The sequence below is a fragment of the Haliaeetus albicilla genome, chromosome 18, assembly GCF_947461875.1.
Source record: "Haliaeetus albicilla chromosome 18, bHalAlb1.1, whole genome shotgun sequence".
In the NCBI taxonomy this organism is placed as follows: domain Eukaryota; kingdom Metazoa; phylum Chordata; class Aves; order Accipitriformes; family Accipitridae; genus Haliaeetus; species Haliaeetus albicilla.
In genome coordinates, this window is record NC_091500.1 from 10,910,159 (window position 1) to 10,930,659 (window position 20,501).

The following is a 20,501-nucleotide window of genomic DNA, read 5'->3' on the forward strand; positions in this document are numbered from 1 at the left end:
TGGTGTTGCTTGCTCAGAGCTGCAGCCTCCTCTAGGAGATGAAGGCCGTTGTACTCCACTGGACCCCTGTCCTGGGGCTTCCCTCAGCACAAAGGGTGGTGTTCCCTCCCCGATTTTGTTTGCAGGTTTTGTGAATGTGATGGTGGCCTCTTCCACAGTCAGGACAGTACCTGCCTGAGACTGCACTGCTGGTGGGTTGTGAGGGCACGGTCCTGTTCCCCTTAACGGAGGTGAAGGGAGAAAAGATGGTCCTGTAGTCCAACGTGTTGACTGGGGGTTTGGCAAAGGTGTCTTCTAAAAGAGCGTGCTGGAGGTCGTAGTGGATTTGTGCTCTAAACCGTGCTTTCTGTTAAAGCTTGCTGCAGCTTCCCACAGGGGCTGGGGGGATTTGCAGTGCTAGGGGCCAGACAGAATGGCCTAGGTTAGGTTTGACAACAGGGAGGGCGGTGTTTTTCGCCTCAGTGATCCCGCTGTCAGCTTCTTCTCCCGTTCTTGGCAAACAGCGCCCTGGAGCTAAATCCTCGAGCCTAGGGAGCGCAAAGCTAGCAGACCTGCACCGCGTAATTGCAGGGGCGGGAGAACGGGTGAGTTTGTATGCCGGCCCCCGGGTTTGAACGCTGCCCCTGCCCACACTTCACTCGAATGCCCGCAGCCCCTCCCTCCGCCCCCGAGCCAGGGCTGCCCTCCCGCCCGCCGGCCCCCGCTCTGGGCCGGAGGCGGTGTGGGGGGGGAGCCGGTGCCACCTCGGTTGCCCGCGCCCCCCCCCGTCTCCCGGCAGCTTTAAACGCGGGGCGGCGGGCGGCGGGGCAGGCGGCGGCACCATGAGGCGGGCGCTCGGCACCCTCGGCTGCTGCCTCCTCCTGCTGCTGCTGCTGCTGCTGCCGCCGCCCGCGGCGCGGGGCTCCCCTCACCGGCAGCCGCGGCCCGGCGGCGGCCTCCCCGGGAGCCAGGCCGCGGCAGGTACCGTACTCCGGCGGGGGCTGCGACCCCCGGCCCTTCGCTGAGGCGACGCTCCCCCCGCCCCCGCTGCTCGCTCGCTCCGCGCTTTGCTCGCCGCCGCACGGGCGTAGTTTGACCGGGGGTCGCGGGGAGGCTGTGGCCCGGGGGCGTCGTGCGGGAGCTGCAGCGGTGCGAGGGCCGTCCGCTGGTAGGCAGAAGCACCAGCTGCTCTTCTTTTTTCACGCGAAGCTGGCCTTGCTGTTCTCCAAATAACTCTTCCCTGCCGGTGTTCGTTTCTCGAAACGGTCCCACTGCAGACTCAGAAGGATCAGGCTGCGGAGAAGTGGCTTGTTGAGGGGTTTTTTACCTAAAAAAGAGAATTCTTCTGCCTACAAACCTTGGATTTGGCCTTTTTTTTTTTTTTTTTGTAGGACAAACACAGTATCTCTTTCACGTCTTAAGCTACCCATGCATGCGCAACATTTCTTCAGGTTTTCTCAGCTTTCCAAAGGGCACAAAACCACTCTTCTAAATCCTTGTGCAAAAACTGAGTTGCAGGATGGTTGTAGAATTACATATGATATACCCGGGCGGGATCCTAGATTCGTCCGCTCCATTACTCTGTCCAAAGGCAAAATCAACTGCTCCCGTGTTTCCTGATGGAAGTAAGATCTATCTGTGCAATTTGATTTTTTCCCTCCCTTTTCTCTTGCACAAGAGAAAAAAGGTTTCTAATGCATTGAAAAAAAAGTGCTGTTTTCACCTCTACTTTTAAGAGACCTGTGAAGATTTTTTTTATTTTTTATTTCAGCTGGAAGGGAATAATAATAATAGCGAACTCAATAGTAACTGAGAGGTGTGTCAGGTTCCCAAAACAGCTCTCAGTGAGCATATTAAAACTGCTAGTTAATGCAGTGTTGAGCCAGAATGTCTCTTTTATAGAAGTACTCTGATTTTGGGTTGTCTGTTTTTCATCAACCAGCTGGACAAATCCATACCTTGAGGGTATGAACTAAGTAGATGGTATTGTCAGCGTCAGGTCAGGATATCAGGACAGAGTGTAAGCTTAGGTCGCCTGCTGTCACTGTCTTGATTATTTTTTGTCTTCCTAGAAGTGATGCTTGTCTCTGATGTGAGCTGTGGCTTTTCTGTTTCTGTCTAGATCTATATGCCAGTGAGGAACTCTGGAAGCTAGAAATATGTGTGTAAATGTTCATTTTGACATGTAAAATTACTTTTTTCTCTGCTCTAGAAGCCTTAAAACGGTAACAACTTCTAAAGAAGCCTTTATCACAGCGTCGTCTGCATCTTTTTCCCATTGGCCTTTACTTCTTCTTGTGTACTTTGGATTGTGAATTACAAACAAGAAATAATTCCTAATCAGCATTCTATATTGTTACTATCCTAAAAATATTCTTAGGATCTGTTCACTATGTAATATAGCCAATTGTTTACCATTTTATTTCTGTAGCTCATAAAAATGGAATTCAGGCTTTATCTTTAAAAATGAAAAGTGAGTATGTTTATATATCATTGCTACACTTCTGCGATGGCTGTTACATGTGAACTACAACCCTTTGTTTCAAGGATAATTAGACATTTTGTGCGCTTAAATGTGGACCTATCTTTTAATGCTTAGAAGTGTTCAATTATTTATTACTTGTCAAAATTAATATTTAAGAATTTCTAACGTGTTGCTCACTATAATTTTAAGCCTCTTCCTAAAGAATCAAGAGTGCCAACATTTATCCAGTAGGAGTAGTTTGCCATGACAGCTCTCACTGCCCTAGGGTGAGAGCTCTGGTCCTGTGTAGGAGATGACTGAAGTGTTTTGTTTTCCTTCCTTCTTGACAGACACTGCCTGCAAGAACCGGCCCCTAGACCTCGTCTTCATCATAGACAGTTCCCGTAGTGTCCGACCTGAAGAGTTTGAGAAAGTGAAAATCTTTTTGTCAAAAATGATTGATACACTGGACGTTGGTGAAAGAACAACCCGTGTGGCAGTCATGAATTATGCTAGCACTGTCAAGGTAGAGTTTCCCCTCCGGACCTACTTTGATAAAGCATCTATGAAGGAGGCTATATCTCACATTGAGCCCTTGTCTGCTGGCACAATGACCGGCCTTGCCATCCAAACTGCCGTGGACGAAGTCTTCACTGAGGAAATGGGCACCCGGCCGGCAACCTTCAATATCCCCAAGGTGGTCATTGTCGTGACAGACGGACGACCACAGGACCAGGTTCAAGATGTGGCAGCAAGCGCCCGGACAGCTGGCATTGAGATCTATGCAGTTGGGGTAGACCGGGCAGACATGCAGTCCCTGAGGATAATGGCCAGTGAACCACTGGATGAACACGTCTTTTATGTGGAGACCTATGGTGTGATCGAAAAGCTGACATCCAAATTCCGAGAGACTTTCTGTGGTAAGGTGGTCAGTCCGAGAGGGTAGTGTGATTGGCTCCTTTTGGCTCCTGCTGTGGTTCCGCTCCCTAAGAAAGAACTTTTTCTTTTTGAGAAGTGTTATGTATCACATTTCAATATTTCCTTTGCCATCCACTGGGCAAACAAGCCAACGCTTTTATTCAGTGGAGGCCAAGTAATGACCTCTCATTTTGAATAGTGACTTTAGCATGCAGATAACAGACCTGATTTCAGTGGACCTTCTTGTGCAGTTGGTCCGATTTAGTGCAAGAGAAAGCACATCAATCTGGCCGGGATTTGGCTACGTATATTTACTGACTTGCCGACAGCGCACACCAGAGCTGTGCAGCCTGCTCATTTCTTTTCCCGTCTCGCTGGGGAGCAAGGAGGGTGGAAGTGTAGTACGGAAGGGCTCCTTATAGATTCAGAGTAGGAAAATCAGTGTGCAGGTGAACTGCCACTGTAGCTTGAGAAATTTGATGCAGGATGAAGTGCCCACACACCACGGCAGGTCATCTCAGGATGGGCTTTCACTCTGCAGGCATTGCTGGGCTTTTTCAGCATGCCGGACTCACACCTTTCTCTGTTTCTCTGCAACTTGATTTAGTCAGGGAACTGTGGGATTCGTTGAATTAGCTTCACTCTTTCAGGGCTTTTCTTGGAAAAATGTTGGATGTATATTTGGTTTGGGCTAGAACTCCACTAACAATGCTAGGCCAGTGTGGGTTGTGATTGTCATTTCCAGAAAAAAAAGGTCATGTATCTGGAGTATTTAGAACTGCCTATAGAGAGCTATGACACAGCCCTACTCACAAATCAAACGACAACTTTTTGACAATTAAAAAACTTGTATGAAGTAGATTTTTCTAGTAAATTTTTAAGGGAATCACTTGTAAAATAAGTCTCCGGCAAGTAACGGGTAAAATCAGGTGTAAAGAACATTATAAGAGAATTAAAATAACAGCCATTGCCTTGGGAACTTGGTTGGCAATGTGTTACTTCATTCTTTCAGAGCCTTACTAGAAATTACCACCATACCTTTTGAATACGTTTAGAGTGAATAGACCTCTTTTTCTAGGTATTAAATAAATGTGTAGGACCATCTGCAGACAGGACACTTTGCCTAGTAATTAACATAGGAGATGCCTTGAGGTTTGGCTTGACATCATGCTGTGTTGCTAATGTGACCAGATCCTCTCTCTGGTAGCTGGAAGTGGGTACAAGGGCCCACCTGGCTGGACAGGTATGTGTGCTGTGAACATAGCACTGATTTTCCACCTATGTTCTCGCCAAAGCAAGTCCTTTCACAGCACCAAAGAAAAATCTCTTGTTCTTAAGAGTAAACTTTCTGTTTATTGTGCCAAAGCATGGAAATTATGCCCCTACTAAGCTGGAGGATAAACCAAAGAGAGCTCACACATACGCACTTCCAGTGTAACTCTGAGTTGCCTGTGTGCAATTAGCCAGAATGTGTGGGATTCGTGAACAAGAACAAGGTAAAGGGAATAGTTTTAAAAAACATTCCTACAAACCGAATGAATCTAAGAGGGTCTTGTAAGGCAGTGTGGGTAAACTGGGTCTTTTCCAGCTCCAGACTGCTTTTTGGTCAGAAATCCAGACTCACCAGTGACAATTAGGATTTTCTTTGCTTTGGCCAAGGCAAGCAGATTTGTTTGTAGGGTGAACTGAAAACAGGAAAACTAATGTTCAGCGGCAAAATAGTTGGCTAAGATCAAGTTCTTGATGCATTGAGAGCATCATTCAACATGCCACCATCCTGGAGATGGAAAATCTTAGCCTTGAATTGGTGTCCAAGTCAGTGGAAGCTTGACTTTCCTGCCACAAAAATCTGACCATTTGAGTCTGAGCTTCTCAGTTATGCTTGAAAATATCACCCACAGATTTTGTTTGTAAGTCATGGAGATGAATTCTCTTTTTCCCAAGGGGGTAGCAGAGTGAAAAGATGCTGTCTTGGTTTGAAATTTGTTTTTACCAATGGAAAGACAAGACACACTTTCTCTTGGTCTTATTATGGGACATCTAAATCTTCCATGTTTTGAAAATGGGAAATGTTGCCTTGCACTCAGAAGTACATGACAAGATTCAAGCACTCTTGCTTCTCATTTCTTATCTCACCACTATTGCTTTGGAGTTTGATTTTACCAGTAGTCCATACCCATATTGTAACTACTCATCTAAGTCAAATTTCAGGTGGTAACAGACTTGTCTTCCCATTTTTCTCCTTTTCTATTTTGTTTCCTCCTTCTTTCTTTCCTTCCTTCCCCCTTTTTTCTCAACCTTTTTTTTCTCCTCCCTTCTCTCTCCCCTTCCCTTTTCCCCCTCATCTGAAAATCCTGTAAGTTCAAGTGAGTATCAAGGTTTCCTTTACAGTCTGCGGAAAGAAACAGGGGCATCCTGAGGTGACCAAAGAAATAGCACATCCAAAAGAAAGAAGAGTTGGTCAGAAGTTAATTAGTTGTGTAGTTAGACCATCTGTGAAGGAAAAGACTGTCAGCACACACAGTGCATTGCAGAGACAGCCCAGCATTACAACAGTCATTTTGTGTGCCCTGTCACCACAGCACACTTCTATCAGCTGCCATCCATCACGCTGCTTTTCCTATCTCTGGTTTCTGTTTTCTCAGTCTGATGAGATAGCCTTACTGTTTGCTGGGAAATTAGTTGGTCCCTGAAAATTGAATCTCATTTTGTAGTTTGCAGTTTCAGCTTCTCTGAAACGTCTCTTCTGAAGTTTTGACATTATTGCTGTACTGTCTTTCAATTAGGAGGTTCACGTGCCTTACTGTAGAAACTTTCCTCCACATCCCCTTTTGGTCTTGACTTTTTAAATCTGATTGATCAAGGCAGCTGCAGCCCTCACATACCCGTCTTGCACTGGTGGGTTTCTTTGCTGGCTGGTATATCTGGACCATCATTATGCAGACACTCTTTTCATCCCTGAGAAAATGGTGTGTTATCCTAGTGCCTCTAAGTAATTTTTCTCTTCCTCCTGGTCTTGATGCTCTTTCTGTTGCAGTTTTTATTTTATTTTATTTTACTTTCTGTTCCTTTTTGGTTTACATGGGAGTTTTGTACAGTGCAGCAGGAATTCATAAATCGGGTTGTATGCCAGCGAGCAGAAGTTAGTAAACTGCCAGACGGTGACTGACACATTTTGGGATTATTTCAGCTGGTTGTCTGTAATAGAAAGGGACTGGATACAAAAAGCCAGAAGGTCTTTTCATTGCCGAGTTCTATTTCCAGTGTAATGCTACTAAATGCTTAAAATCTCTCCCTTTTGCACCCTTTTCAATTCATCTTGTCGTTCTGCCACCTCAGGTGGTGAGTTATTTCAGTGCAGTTGTGCCAGTGTCATTTATGACCTCTTTCTTCTGGCTACAGAATGATGCAAAAGATGCCTGTAACTTTCTGTGGCAGTGACACAGTGCTGGCATTTACTACTACTAATCCAGCAAACAGTGCAAGATGTACTTTTGTGAGCATAAATTATTAATGACTGTTTCTTTCCTTTGGCATGACTGAAATGCCTTTTCTGTAAATGCCTTTTGTAGCTGCGAATGTGTGTGCACTTGGGACCCATGACTGCGAGCAGGTCTGTGTGAGTAACGACAGATCCTACCTTTGTGATTGCTATGAAGGCTATACTCTGAATCCAGATAAGAGAACCTGCTCAGGTATTACTCCTTCGGTAAATGTGTTCAACTAGAAAAAAATCACTTTTTAACACCATAATTGGATTTGAGAAGCTACTTGTGTACATCTGTTGAAACAGTGAACATCTGTCTCTCCTTCAATAATAATAAATCTAGTAATAAATAATAAATAAAAGTCTGCTGCAAGTAATGGTGAGTAGTTTCATAAATCTAATAATAAATAATAAATAGAAATCTGCTGCAAGTAATGGTGAGAAGTAGTTTCATTCCATCGCCATCCTTTTATTATGCCTACAGATCCATTCATTAGGGCCAGATGCCAAAACAAAGTCTTCAGATGTAGACACTGTATAGATATTTTCTCTGACCATTTACTCTAATTCCTTCAATTACTATTGCCATTTATGAGCTGATTCCAAATAGAAATATTTTCGAAAATGTGAATATGCACTCCATCCCAAACTACTTTTTATTAACAATGAATTGTTTCTCTAACATGCATCTTGTAGCTGTGGACATGTGTGCACCTGGCAGGCATGAGTGTGATCAGATCTGTGTGAGTAACAATGGATCCTATGTCTGTGACTGCTATGAAGGCTACACCCTGAATCCAGATAAGAAAACTTGCTCAGGTAAGAATTAAAGGCTTCTTTAATACGTGAAACTCATGGAGACATGGATGTGTTTTCTGTGAGTTACCTTCATTGTTTCTGATTGAAAAATTGCTTACAGACATCAACTCTTAAAATGAGAATTCACCTGTACACTTTCCCCTTGGTTCCAGTAACAGTAAAATTGCATTTTTCTTTAAACGCGTTTTCTTTAAATGTGGCACTTAGGGACATGGTTTAGTGGTGGACTTGGCAGCGTTAGGTTAACGGTTGGACTCAATGGTCTTAATGGTCTTTTCCAACCTAAATGGTTCTATGATTCTATTACAGAAATGCAATTTGGCACTTAAGTACCATTTTATGGTCTTCACAATACTTCATAAACATCACTTAGTCCCTGGGAGAGGATGAACCTATATTCCAGAGATGCCCACCAGCACCATGTCTCCATTGGAGAGTGAGTGCCACTAGTCCACAGGGAACTTAAAACCTGATGATTTTCCCCTGTCGTCTCCATCTCTCTTGTCGAAACTCATTCTTTTTTTACAGCTTGCTGGTTCTGCTTCCAAGCTGTGCAGGGATCTGCAATATAGCAACCCCCGTCTTTCTTACACTTGCAGCAGCTTCTTGAATTGTCACCCTGAAAAGTTAGCATATTATAAGAACTTTTTTCCCCCAAATACTTCTCTGGTGTTTTTTTTTTTTTTTAAATTCAGAAGTTTTGAGCAGCACCAGCCTTAGGGTAGCTATTTCATAACTGGTAAGTGCATCTCTCCCTTTGAGAGCACATAAGCATTCTTCTCACTGAAGTTTTCACTCTTCTTATTTCTGAAGAGAGAACATAATCTTCTAGTGCTCCTGCTTTTTTGTTTGTTTGCTTCTCACTAGCCTTTATATCTCTTTGCCATTTAATAGCATTTCTACATGTCATGCCTGGCTTTTTGTGCCTGCCTTCAGCTCATGGATGAAAGTATGAAGTTAAATTTGGATTCACCATAGTTACTGCTAATATTGCAAGAAACAGCTTCTGCCTTGACATGTGACAGGTTATTGCTCATCTCAGTATGGTGTTTTAGCTTCATCCTTACTGGGGATATTCAGGGCTGTTAGAATTGCAGATGAAAATCAGAACTGCGTGAGATGTGGTATAGTAATGTCTTGCTGTCCCAGTATCTGCCTCCTCCATTAAATAATTAGTAACTGGATTCAGTTGTCTGCAGCATAATATAATAATATAGTAGGGCACTGACTGAATCCTAATTTGAATCCTAATTAAATTGTATTTATAAATGTTGAAGCATTAAGACTCTTGAGTGTCTGGGAGGGATTAATAGGTTTCTTTTCTAAAACATGGTTCGCCACAGCCATGGACATGTGCGCACCTGGAAGGCACGATTGTGCACAAGTCTGTCTGAGTAATGACGGATCCTACAGCTGTGACTGCTATGAAGGATACACTCTGAATCCAGATAAGAAGACTTGCTCAGGTAAGACCTGATCAAAGAAATACTGTATTTAGCTAAAAGCAAGTAGCTTTTAAAAATCAGGTTAATTTATATTATTTTTCTGATGAATTATCCAAGAGTTTCTGTGCAGCTCCTGAAAACACAATGCAACTTTATTTCTTCATGTGTCCAGTAATAATTTGAGATGAGAATTCACCTGTACACTTTCCCCTTGGTTCCAGTAACAGTAAAATTGCATTTTTCTTTAAACGTGTTTTCTTTAAATGTGGCACTTTTACAGTTGTGAAGCTTGTAACTGCTGTTATTAAAATGCCATTTGGCATTACTCTGAGGACTTCACAATATTTTCCCACCCACGGAGCACGAATTGCCGTATCCACCTGAGAGAGGGGAAGGATAATATATTTGGGGGAATATGTGATGTGCACTACCTGTGCCAGAAACCTCTTCAACAAAGCAGCACAAGGGAATGAGATAAAGAAGAGCAAGGACTGTGCTGGGAGAGAGATTACAGTCTGTATCATCACAAGTGTGATCACTCTTTTCGGTAGATGTGTTTGAACCTTAAAAAATACTACAGCCTTAGAGCTCTAGAGGATGGAGGGAAACGTTCTTTCCCAGTGCTAGTCTCTTGTGGACAATAGGAGCATAGATGTAGCTAGTACTTAAGGATGTACATATAAGTATATAGTACCTACAAATGAATATGTATTCTATATTATTTTCACTTGATTAGGATTTGAACTTCAGTCTTCATTTCTTTGGATGTCTCACTGATGATTTATTTATGCAAAATCCTTTTTTTCACTTCCATCATAATCCCTTTCCTTATGAGATTTTGTCTGACAAAGTGCTGAACCTCAGCTTCGAATTCCAGGAGGTTCCTAGGCAAATCTCTCCAGTTAAATCATATATGTCTCGCATCTCAAAGAGGTGAAGCCAGAGGGCCTTAATATTTCTTCCTGCCTAGTTTAGGAGCTGATTTTGTAAATACAGTTCTTAAGATTAACTCTCACCTGGCATTATATAGACACAGTAAACATCTGTGAGGGAATGTGAATTAAGTTAGGAATCCCCTTTGGAAGTTGAACCCTGAACCTCCTTTCATAACACTGATTCTCCCCCAGCATAGTCAAATTTCAGATTATTTCCCTAATATGCTTGCTTTTTTTCTCTTTTGAATCTCATTTTGCAATAGGCTGCTAATGATTTCTCAACCATCCAGGTCTTTGTGATATAATAAAAATAGTCTAGGTCCAGGAGGGAGTCTTTTCTTTTTCTTTCTTTCTTTCTTTCTTTCTTTTTCTTCCTCTTCTTCCTCTTCTTTCTCTTCTTTCTTTGCTTGTGCCTTACTGAACCATCTTACTGCAAAGATATCCAAATATAGAAACTCCTTCTCAGCTTGGCCTTTCAGAGTTGACGTGTTAAATTTGGCAGAAAACATCAGCCTCACACATCAAGTGCCCACTTTGTAACTGGCAGTGGGTGCCACGTCTCTTTTTTTCCGCAGCCATGTATACTCTTCTGTTTATGGTCTTTTCACTCCATAAACCAGTGTCTTATCCCACTCAATTACAGCTGAAATAATGCCAAATAGTCTTTAAATCCAGATATTTGTTCTCTGAAATTCCTTTGGATAATTATTTTGTAACTGGGTCACTGCTAGTTTGGTTCCTTTTGCAATCTGTTACAACTGCAAAGAAGTGTTGCCAGTGTTCCAAAAATCATATTAATTTTGTGATGTTGGTAGCCAGATAAAAACATGCTCTGTATACCTTACCATGGCTAATAGCGTGCTGACATGCAATAAAACCGTCCTGTTTTGAATCTAAATGAAGATTTGTTTGCAAATGGGAATTACTAGCATCAACTAAACTGAAGTTTGGCTATTGGCTAATATTATTCTCTTCTCAAATGCCTTCCTCAGCTGTCGACGTGTGTGCACCTGGAAGGCATGACTGTGAGCAGGTCTGCGTGAGAGATGATCTGTTCTATACCTGCGACTGCTACCAAGGCTACACCCTGAATCCAGACAAGAAGACTTGCTCAAGTAAGAGCAGATTGCTGTTCCCTATCCCCCTATACCTTCCCCAGCTAGGTACATGTATTGAAATAGCTCTCATTAGCAGGTTAATGTATTTGGATCTGTTTGAGAAACTTACATGTGCATTCAGGTGTTTTAAGACAGTTCTACATCTCTCTGCCTTTTCCACTTTGAGCAATATTTAGAGATATAAAGCACTTTATATGCAACAATGCTAGTAACTGCTTACCATTTGATCTTTCTTTATCATCTTATAACTAAGGCTTTCACTGTATTTTTAAAAATTATGCAACATTCAGCAAACCCAGAACTGAGAAATAATTGAAGCGAGAAGAGCTGGGGTTAGTCACAGTTACACACTTTGCAGTACTGTGGAAACTACAGGAGACAGCTTGAGGTGATGTCCTCCCCTCCAGGCTGAGTTTCATTTTGCTGTTTGTTTCTTTAGCTTCTCAATGACTTTGTGTTATAGTAAAAATGTAATCATATTACAAGTGCTTCTTTCCATCCCGGTCTCCTTACTGTGAAGTTACTGTATACTGGAAACTTTTCCTTGTGTGTCTTTGGAGGTGATCTGGCACTTCACATCTGGTGGGGTTAGGCAGCTGTGGTCAGGGTGAGCAGAGTGTACAAAGTAAGGACTGAGGGAGACCCCAGTAAGGCAGTTAGTTCATGTCACTGCTCCAAGGCAAGATCAGTTACACATCTCAGTAGTTGCTGGTAAGATTCGCGTAGGATAGGCTCCTAGCATGGAAAAGCATTGCCATTGGGAAGCATTAAAAAAATGTTATCTTGTTTTTGGATAACTGTTTCTCCAAAATGCATTCTGTAGGAACTGAGGTATGTGCACCAGGAACCCATGACTGTGAGCAGGTCTGTGTGAGTAATGGTGGATCATATACCTGTGACTGCTATGAAGGCTTTACCTTAAATCCAGATGAGAAAACATGCTCAAGTAATTAATGTGTTTTTTTTCTAAATATATTTCTTGAAGTACCTCTCTTGAATAAATCCTTTTAATCTGTTTGACAAACATTCTAACAACTCATAAACTCCCTGAAAGTATAATCCCTTTTCATTCTTTTCTGCCTGTTTCCACTAATGTTTTGAGCTAGTTTCATCCTTCTTGTTTAGTTATAGCAGTAACTGTATTTAAAATGACAGTTGACTCTTACCTATCACCACACATTTAAGGACTTCACCGTATTTAAAAAAAAAAATTGTTATAATCTGCATTTCCTCATGAAATGGGAATAAGTGGGGGGATTGGTAAGGCAGGGTTCTGGGGCATCTGTCTCTGGGGCATGGGACTCAATTGTGTACCAGCATTCAGAGGATGGTAGAGGCCAGAGGGGAACAGAACTAGGGTCAGAAGAACTACTGCAATGCTAAACCGTATGTTCTTGTCCATTCCTCCAAGCTAAGAGGGGCAGGCATGAACTCACCAACTGTCTTACCTTCAGATGGGCAATGATGGCATCAGCTGTTGGCAGAACCTCTGCACCATTTGATATGGGATCATAAGTAAAGTTGGGTTGGAAGGGACCTCAGGAGGTACCTAGTCTGATCTCTGGTTCAGAGCAGGAATAACTTGCCATTACATCAAGTGGCTAAGGACCCTATGTAAGAGCAAAGTTATAAAATAGGTGGATATAGCCAAACATCATCTGCAAAAATAGTAATTTTTTTGTAGATCTGGACTTAAACATAAATGGCGTGTAAAAACACAGCTGTAGCATGTTTTGTATGACTTGCTGGGCATCTCAGTGGCAATGGGAGTGTCCAGGATTTTGAATATCAAATACTGGAAGACTGTAAATTTCACAGAAGGACTGTAGAAGATTTCAGGGTACCCTTGGGCAGTTGCCAAAGTTGGTTGGAAAAGTAATTTTGTTAAAACAGACATAATCCAAGGAGGATCTGTATCTGTCATTGGAGAATTTAAATGCAAACATAAAAAAATTAACTGGTAGTTGGTTGGAAACCAACGATGTTGGTGTGATATTTTGAACTGGCCTTCCTCCAGCTGACTCTTGAACAGCTCTTCTTTGTGCATTGACCATAAAGCCAGTGGAACGTTCCAAAGAAGGGAGCTGAACAAATACAGGTTCAGTGGAATCAAGGGGACACCAGTTTCAACATTGGCTCTAAGACAAATGAATTTCTGCACTGCTAGAAATGAATCTGTTCATAGATTTTGCAGTTTCCCTGCAAAATGGAAATATCAATGGCATGATTGATAAACAAAAAAAGAAACCAAAACAATTCAGAAAAAAAGAGAAATTGTATCCAGGTACAGTATTTCTGTTGTTTTACTGTTATAATGCTCACATGATGTGTTTGCCATTGATCAGCTATGCATTTATATATCTACAGAAAAAATCATTCAATCATCTGCTATCATTGCCTTTGCAAGCAATGTAAAAAAACCATGTATAAAGAGACAGGTATTGCATACAAGTAATACTTCTTGATAACTTGTTGAAAGGGTATTTCATAATTGTAGGCGTTCTTTTAAGAAGGCTCTGCCTTTGGAAGCTTACTATTCTGGTCTCAGATGTAGATGGTAATCTCACTACAGTACCTGTGCTTCAGTAGCTGTTGATATATTTGTTCTTATTCTGTCACAAGTGGTGCAGCTTGCCTTAATCCCTATTTTCTTTATGGAGTAGGTGAGGTTAAATTGTCTTTCATGTAGCTAAGAACTCAGAGCCATCAGCTGATGCCTGACATTATTATACCACACTGAAATTATCATCTCTCTGAGCCCTTTGTGATCATCCCTGGTTTTGTGGTGGATTATGGAGAAAAAGGAATTCTTGAGGACAGCTGGGACTGGTCCCCTCTAAGTCTGGAAGACTGAGGGCAAGACCTAGGAACAGATTTAATGGAACCACTGTAGAGTATGGCAATGCTTGCTTTCTCTTTCTTAAGAGACTGATGACTTCTCTGTCATACTAACTGGCTCCTCCATTAATATTGCTGTGCCTTTCTACTTGATTTTAAATTCATTTAGGCGTATTTGAATGTTGTTGTTCCCGCCATCCATATTCATGTGACATTGGAATGGACTTGTGTTCACACTTCTTGAATCAAAAATGATACTCCCTATGCATGCATATTGCCAATATTACAAACTTGTAGGGTGATACACATTGATGACTTAGCTGAACATTTATTGCTTAGTATTTAAAATTAACACGTGTTCCTGCTTTCATTTTTGTATTATTTACCAAGTGGTAAATTAAATTCTCCTAATTCTTTCCCAGGCTGAGACTTAGGTATCTAAATTCTACCCACATCTTAGAAGTTGATGCAAACTGACCAATTTCTGACACTGACTGACTGTATCTGCCTAAAATCATGTGCCTTCCTGCTTGGCTTGCAAAACTCCTGGAGGCTTAACTTTGGACTAAGAGATTCTCAGAAGTGCTGTGTTTGGGAGGGATGGGTACTTGTCGTGGTTTCAGCCCAGCTGGTAACAAAGGACCACGCAGCCGCTCAGTCACTCCTCCCATCCCCCTCCGGTGGGATAGGGGGGAGAATCGGAGGAGAGAAAAGGAAAAAAAAACGGAACCTCGAGGGTTGAGATAAGGGCAGTTTACTGGGACAACACAAAAATATAGAGAAGTTACAACAACAACGGTACTAATAAAAGAATATACAAAACGAGTGATGCGCAGTGCAACTGATCACCACCCGGAGTGCTCCACCAATTCCCCCATGAAAGCCCCCCAGCCCGCTCCCCAGTTATATACTGGGCATGATGTCACATGGTATGGAATAGCTCCTTGGCTAGTTCAGGTCAGCTGCCCCGGCTATGCCCCCCACCTCCCAGGTTCCTGTAAAAATTAACTCTATCCCAGCAGAACCCAGGACAGTACCCCAAATGCCATTGCAATCCAGCTTTCACAGGGCAGCAGCCTTGATTTTGTATAGATAGATAGATTTAGATTCTGTTTATGTACATTTAGATATGAGGAAGAAATCCTTCATTGTGAGGGTGGTGAGGCACTGGAACAGGTTGCCCAGAGAAGCTGTGGATGCCCCATCCCTGGCAGTGTTCAAGGCCAGGTTGGATGGGGCTTTGAGCAACCTGGTCTAGTGGAAGGTGTCCCTGCCCATGGCAGGGGGATGGACTAGATGACCTTTAAAGGTCCCTTCCAACCCAAACCATGTTACGATTGTATAATTCTTCTGAAGAGAAGCCCAACAAATTAGTCATGGCCTTAAATACATCTAATTGAATAGGTTCTGTTTGCAGTGATGCCAGTGGCCTTCCCGTGTGGATAGTCTGATGGTCAAAGTACTAATTAGAAGATGGAGACCTGGACTGCAGGTTCTTCTCAGTCTGCATCACCTGAACACACTCATTCTACTTCCCAGGGTGCCCTGCCTTTTGGGATGGGGGATATTCTGGATGAGAGGGAAAGATAACAGGCAAAGGGAAGATTCACTCTAGTCTAGCAATTACAGTTGATGGGGGAGGCTGGTTGGTCCCTGCATCCAGGCCTCTTTTTATATTTTGCTCAGTATTGTTCTAATTTAAAGAGTATAGAGGATCCAGGTAGGCAGGCGAGGAACTCCCTGCTCTGCCTTCTCCTCGGTTAGAGCCAAGCTCTCTCTTGCCTGTCCTGTTTCTGGACTGTGACACTCATGTCTCTGGGTACACACCAGCCCCTGTTCACTGCCGTCCCTCCTTGCCAGCTGCCCTGGGTTGCAGTACTTGCTGTAATCTCACAGCATGAGTTCAACTCCTGTTGCAGAATCTAGCATTTTCCTGGGATTTAAATGTTCGATAATTGTCATAAATATTCTAAATGCTGGTTTCTCTTTCAGGAGCCATAATGAGCAGCCTCGTAACAACTGAAGAGTCATGTAAGTGTGAAGCCATAGCTGCCCTGCAGGACTCAGTCACCTCACGCCTTGAAGCTCTGTCCACAAAATATATCCTTTTTCTTACATGATCTTCTGCATTCAGCTCTTTACTGGTATTTTAGAGGTAGCTGTTTTGATATAAGCCAGGGAAGGATATACAAAACCAGAAAGTATTTTCATGGTGATTTTAGAAATGTTATGGAGCAAAATCTCGGGTTGTTGCAAATACCACTATGTTTTCACATTTCATTGAAGGGCTTTAGTATCAAGATACAGATAAAATGCATATGCCCACATCTCCTAGATTATATATGCTATGTTGAACATCAAGCACTGCTCTATTCTTCCAGATGACTTTTACAGTTACAGCAAATGCTCAGTTTTGAGCCCTCCTATTATGTCCCAAAATTTTCAAGACAACGTCACAGGCAGTGTGACAACAGTCCCATTAGCTGGGATATTCCTCTGCGTCCCACCCCTGCAGGCAGGCACTGTCCCAAGCAATTTTCATGCACCTTCTTCTTTTCCGTGAAAATGTGCTAGCTCATTAATATCCAGCTGCTGGGATATATCAGAATGGGCGAGCTGCGAGGCAGGGTGCCAAGGTTGGAGGCACTAGGCAAGCCTTGGGTCCATGGGACATCCAAGGTGCAGGCTGGTGGGTGCCAGCAGTGCTGCGCTGGAATTTGCCAGCTTCATTTGCTGCAGTGCAGCGCTTGCGGCAGTGAAGAGAAATGTGGTCAGCCCCCAGATTAGACGTTTCACAAACATGTGGGAGAGAAAAAAAACAGCAAAAAAAGAGAAAGCGGTCAACTCTGTGGTACCACAGCAAACCTGAATGCTGGAATAAATGCCCTCAGATGGCATGGCAGGAACTAATAACTGGAAGTTAAATTTGGGCAAGCTGTGATTCAATATAGGGCACAATTTTTAGAAGTTAGAGTGGTTGATGACTGTTACAATTTACCAAGGATTGTGGTAGATTTTCATCACTGGAAATTTTTGAGACTGCATGCTTTTTTCTGTAAAAGGTGCTCTTGTTCAAATAGGAATTGATTTAGAGGAGCACTATGTCTGTGGTTGTCATCCTGATCCCTGGGGCTTCAAAATCAAGGAAGAGTGGGGTATGTAGGATTAATCAAAGGAGGAGAGCAAACTAGAAGTTTTATATGTGAACTCATCATTTATACAGATAAATTATTTTTTCAGTTTGCCAAAGTTGCTGAAAGCCAAATGAAAACTTCTGCCAAAGACACAAGACTTTCACACTTCTTGAATAAATTCAGAGGTTTTTTTTATAAGATCTAACTGCAAATCCCTCTTCTTGCAGTGTGCTTGGAGTTCAGTTTATCTGCCTGGGGAAGGTGAAGGGAAGACTAATTTTCCTTGGATTATAATATATAATTCCAGGGCATCTAAGTAGTTAAAACTGAACACCAAGATAATTAAACCTATAATGTCATCTCAATAGTAGCCCATCCTTCGGGGAACAATCTTTCTGCCCCAAAAAGCTAATGTTAAGCAAGAAAATGCCGTGGTTTCAAGTTAGGAATATTCTTTATTACTAAGAACTGAGGCTTTCTTTCAAAGTTATTCTTTGGTGGGCAATTTCTATCCCTAGTGTCCTTTCAAGATCTCTAAAACGTTTTGAAATCTCTGGTTCAAGCATGTATTGACCTCATTTAGAAAGCAGACTGTTTGTTGAAAATACAGCAATGAGAAAGACTATAAATAAACCAAACCTTATAGCCACCTATTATATTGTCCTTAACAACTGTCCACTAGATGAAGTATCTGAGAAGCTGCAGGCATATCAAGGCAGACAGCAGGTTGTCTGAGCTATCATTCTACTTAATTTTAAAATAACCTTTCAGAAGCAGTCCTTTTTATTGTGTTCAGCTAGCTTTATTTTGTTGCACAGCTTACAAATCAACAGTTGATTTGTTATTATTGACAAATGTCAGCAAGACTTCAGGAAGACAACTGTCTTGAAAATACAGTGACCCTGAGGATCTTCATGTACAGTCACTTTATAACCATAAAGCTACCTATACCTGCTGTGCTTCAGTTTGTACTACAAGTAGTACAGCAGGTACTGCTGTTCTGCAGTAACTGCATTTTTATTCTCTTATTTAAAAGTAAATACAGAAAAAATGAATGGATACAGTATATCACATTATATAAAACTGTGAAATGGCAAGACGAGTAAAAAATGTGCCTATGTCTTCTGTCCATTAAATGGGAAAGTTAGTTGGGATCTTGTAACTTATTTTAATAAAATAAAGTATGATAAGCACACTGATGTTGGAAGATTTTTGTATACAACTTAAAGGATGTGTGTTATGAAATAAAGGGTTTAACAAAAACAAGGTAGCAAAACCCCAAAGATAAAGGAGGCACAAATGGAAGAAATGCACAGAATTAAACAGGATGCTATCCCCAAGTTACTTAGTTCGAAAAAGAACCTTTTGATTTTAAAACCTGCAAGTCCTTGTTAATATAGATGAAAGGTTTAATAGTAATTTCAAGTATTAATAATGTTGTTTAACACTCAGAAGGATGAAAGATGTCCCCCAGTTTAAGGTTTTTATCCTGCGAGATTTACTTATGTTATTAGTCAGTCATTCCTGTTGTCATACCATGGACTTTACTGAGACTACATATGCCAGTTGGGCTTGCAGGATGAAACACAAAAGCTAACAATTTAAAAATTTAATTATTAAAGGAATCCACTTGTTTTGCACACTTGGCATTTATAATCATCCAAATGCTTTAGAGACTAAAAAAATAAATTTAAATAAAAATTAAATTAAAAATAAATAAATAAATTTGAAGATTAAGTCAAAACTATTATTATTATTTATTTTCTTTCTAGAATTGAAAAATCCATGTAGAGCTTTGCAATATAATTACACAAAATATTGTATCAGTAGCTGGTACATCAAGGGCATATTATAACATCTGTGCTTGCTTCATGCCCTGCACATAATAGATACAAACAATTGCAAGGAAAATCGGTGGGCAGAAGTTCAGTTGTCATGTTTACTGCACATGCCAGTGAGACTTCAGGTATGTCTATACAGTAATGTTAAGTTAGAATATAATACTAAATACCATCGGTGAACATGGGACACAGTTTCAGCAAGGGCTACAAATGAGATCATAAACTCTCCAAGACTGCTGGACTGGTCTGTTGTTGATATTTTGTGATGTGTCCCCACAATATTAATTTTCTGTAGTTCAATTAAAGTTAGCATGGGGCAACCTAGCTATGCTACACTTACTTCCTCAAAGTGCTGTGTATGCATACTTTTTCTGTAAGTCATGGAGTTCTGTATCCAGGACTTTGCTTACTTTTATGTCCTCTGCTTAGACTTGGGAATTAAACAAGGATTTACAGGGCCAGAAGTATGCCTTGGCCTCCGTAATTGGTAAGAATAAACAAGTTGTAAATCTAATGCAAGACTTTCCAACTTCTTGGCAAGTGGGAGTAGATGACATCAGTCCCATTTACACTAAGGCCAGCTGTCAGATGAAATGTATAATTTTATATGATAGTGGAAAATCGTCCTGGAGGCCAGATGTGACTTGCAAGCTGTCAGCTGGGCAGGTTTTCTTTAACGCGTTAGTATTCATAACTCCATTTTATGTTACAAATGATAGTGTTTACATTCAATTTCTCTGAGCAGTTATCTTGTCTCGCTTTGTGTTTGTGAGCACCAGGTAAAATTCCAAGGGGATATAAGCGATTTCTTTAAAATAGGACATACCAGCATGTCCTACTGACTGAACATTTTTATTTTAAAGGTAGATGTACTTTTTGATATGGAATGAGTAATTATACTGTTTTAATTATTGGGGCAGTAGAACTTTAATGCAGAGAACTGTTATGGAAAGAACTAAATTTGATTTTTTGGATGCTATTTTAAAATTATTTTTATTCTGAATAGAATAGAGTAGAATAGAATAATATTTCAGTTGGAAGGGACCTACAACAACGTAGTCCAACTGCCTGACCACAGGCATTTTCTAAATGACCTTTAGCTCTCTTACCTAAAATGCTTACTAGGGTTCAGCCAGCTTTGCTTTATAGTTCTGTCTTATGTATGTGCTTCCAAGTTGGCCTCAGTCAAAAAGCTGGATTCAGTGCTCCTCACTGTTGCATGTTCATGTAACTTGAATAAAATGATCTGATGATAACCTGTGTCTGGTTCTATCTCTCTGCATTTCCAGATAGCCTCTCTGAAAAGAGGGGAATATGCTGAACTTGAGGAGATTCAAGTTTGAGAACTTGGCTTTGTCATGATTCTCCTTTGACACTGAACAAATTGCTTATATTTCAGTGTTTGTGTTGTGGATAAATGCACTGTGGAACGCTTAGCTGCTATGAAAGCAAGGGGAATGCCCTGGGAGACATGGCACTTCCATGCTTCCGGTAAGAAGCACACGACTTTTTAGAGCAGAATG

General features: G+C 41.5%; 1 protein-coding gene across 3 annotated transcripts; it reads left to right on the forward strand.

Moving 5' to 3' along the window:
- Positions 1 to 752: 752 nt before the first annotated feature.
- MATN3 (matrilin 3) lies at positions 753 to 20,234 on the forward strand. Of its 3 annotated transcripts, XM_069805730.1 has the most exons (9): positions 756 to 960; positions 2,794 to 3,363; positions 6,934 to 7,056; positions 7,545 to 7,667; positions 9,011 to 9,133; positions 11,040 to 11,162; positions 11,989 to 12,111; positions 15,996 to 16,103; positions 17,817 to 20,234. In XM_069805730.1, exons 1-9 carry the CDS (start codon positions 822 to 824, stop codon positions 17,870 to 17,872), a joined length of 1,488 nt encoding a protein of 495 aa, XP_069661831.1. In that variant the 5' UTR covers positions 756 to 821; the 3' UTR covers positions 17,873 to 20,234. The 3 variants fall into 3 exon arrangements, with proteins under 3 accessions (XP_069661833.1, XP_069661832.1, XP_069661831.1); XM_069805732.1 differs by lacking the exon at positions 11,989 to 12,111 and having other exon boundaries at positions 753 to 960; XM_069805731.1 differs by lacking the exon at positions 6,934 to 7,056 and having other exon boundaries at positions 754 to 960.
- Positions 20,235 to 20,501: the final 267 nt, after the last annotated feature.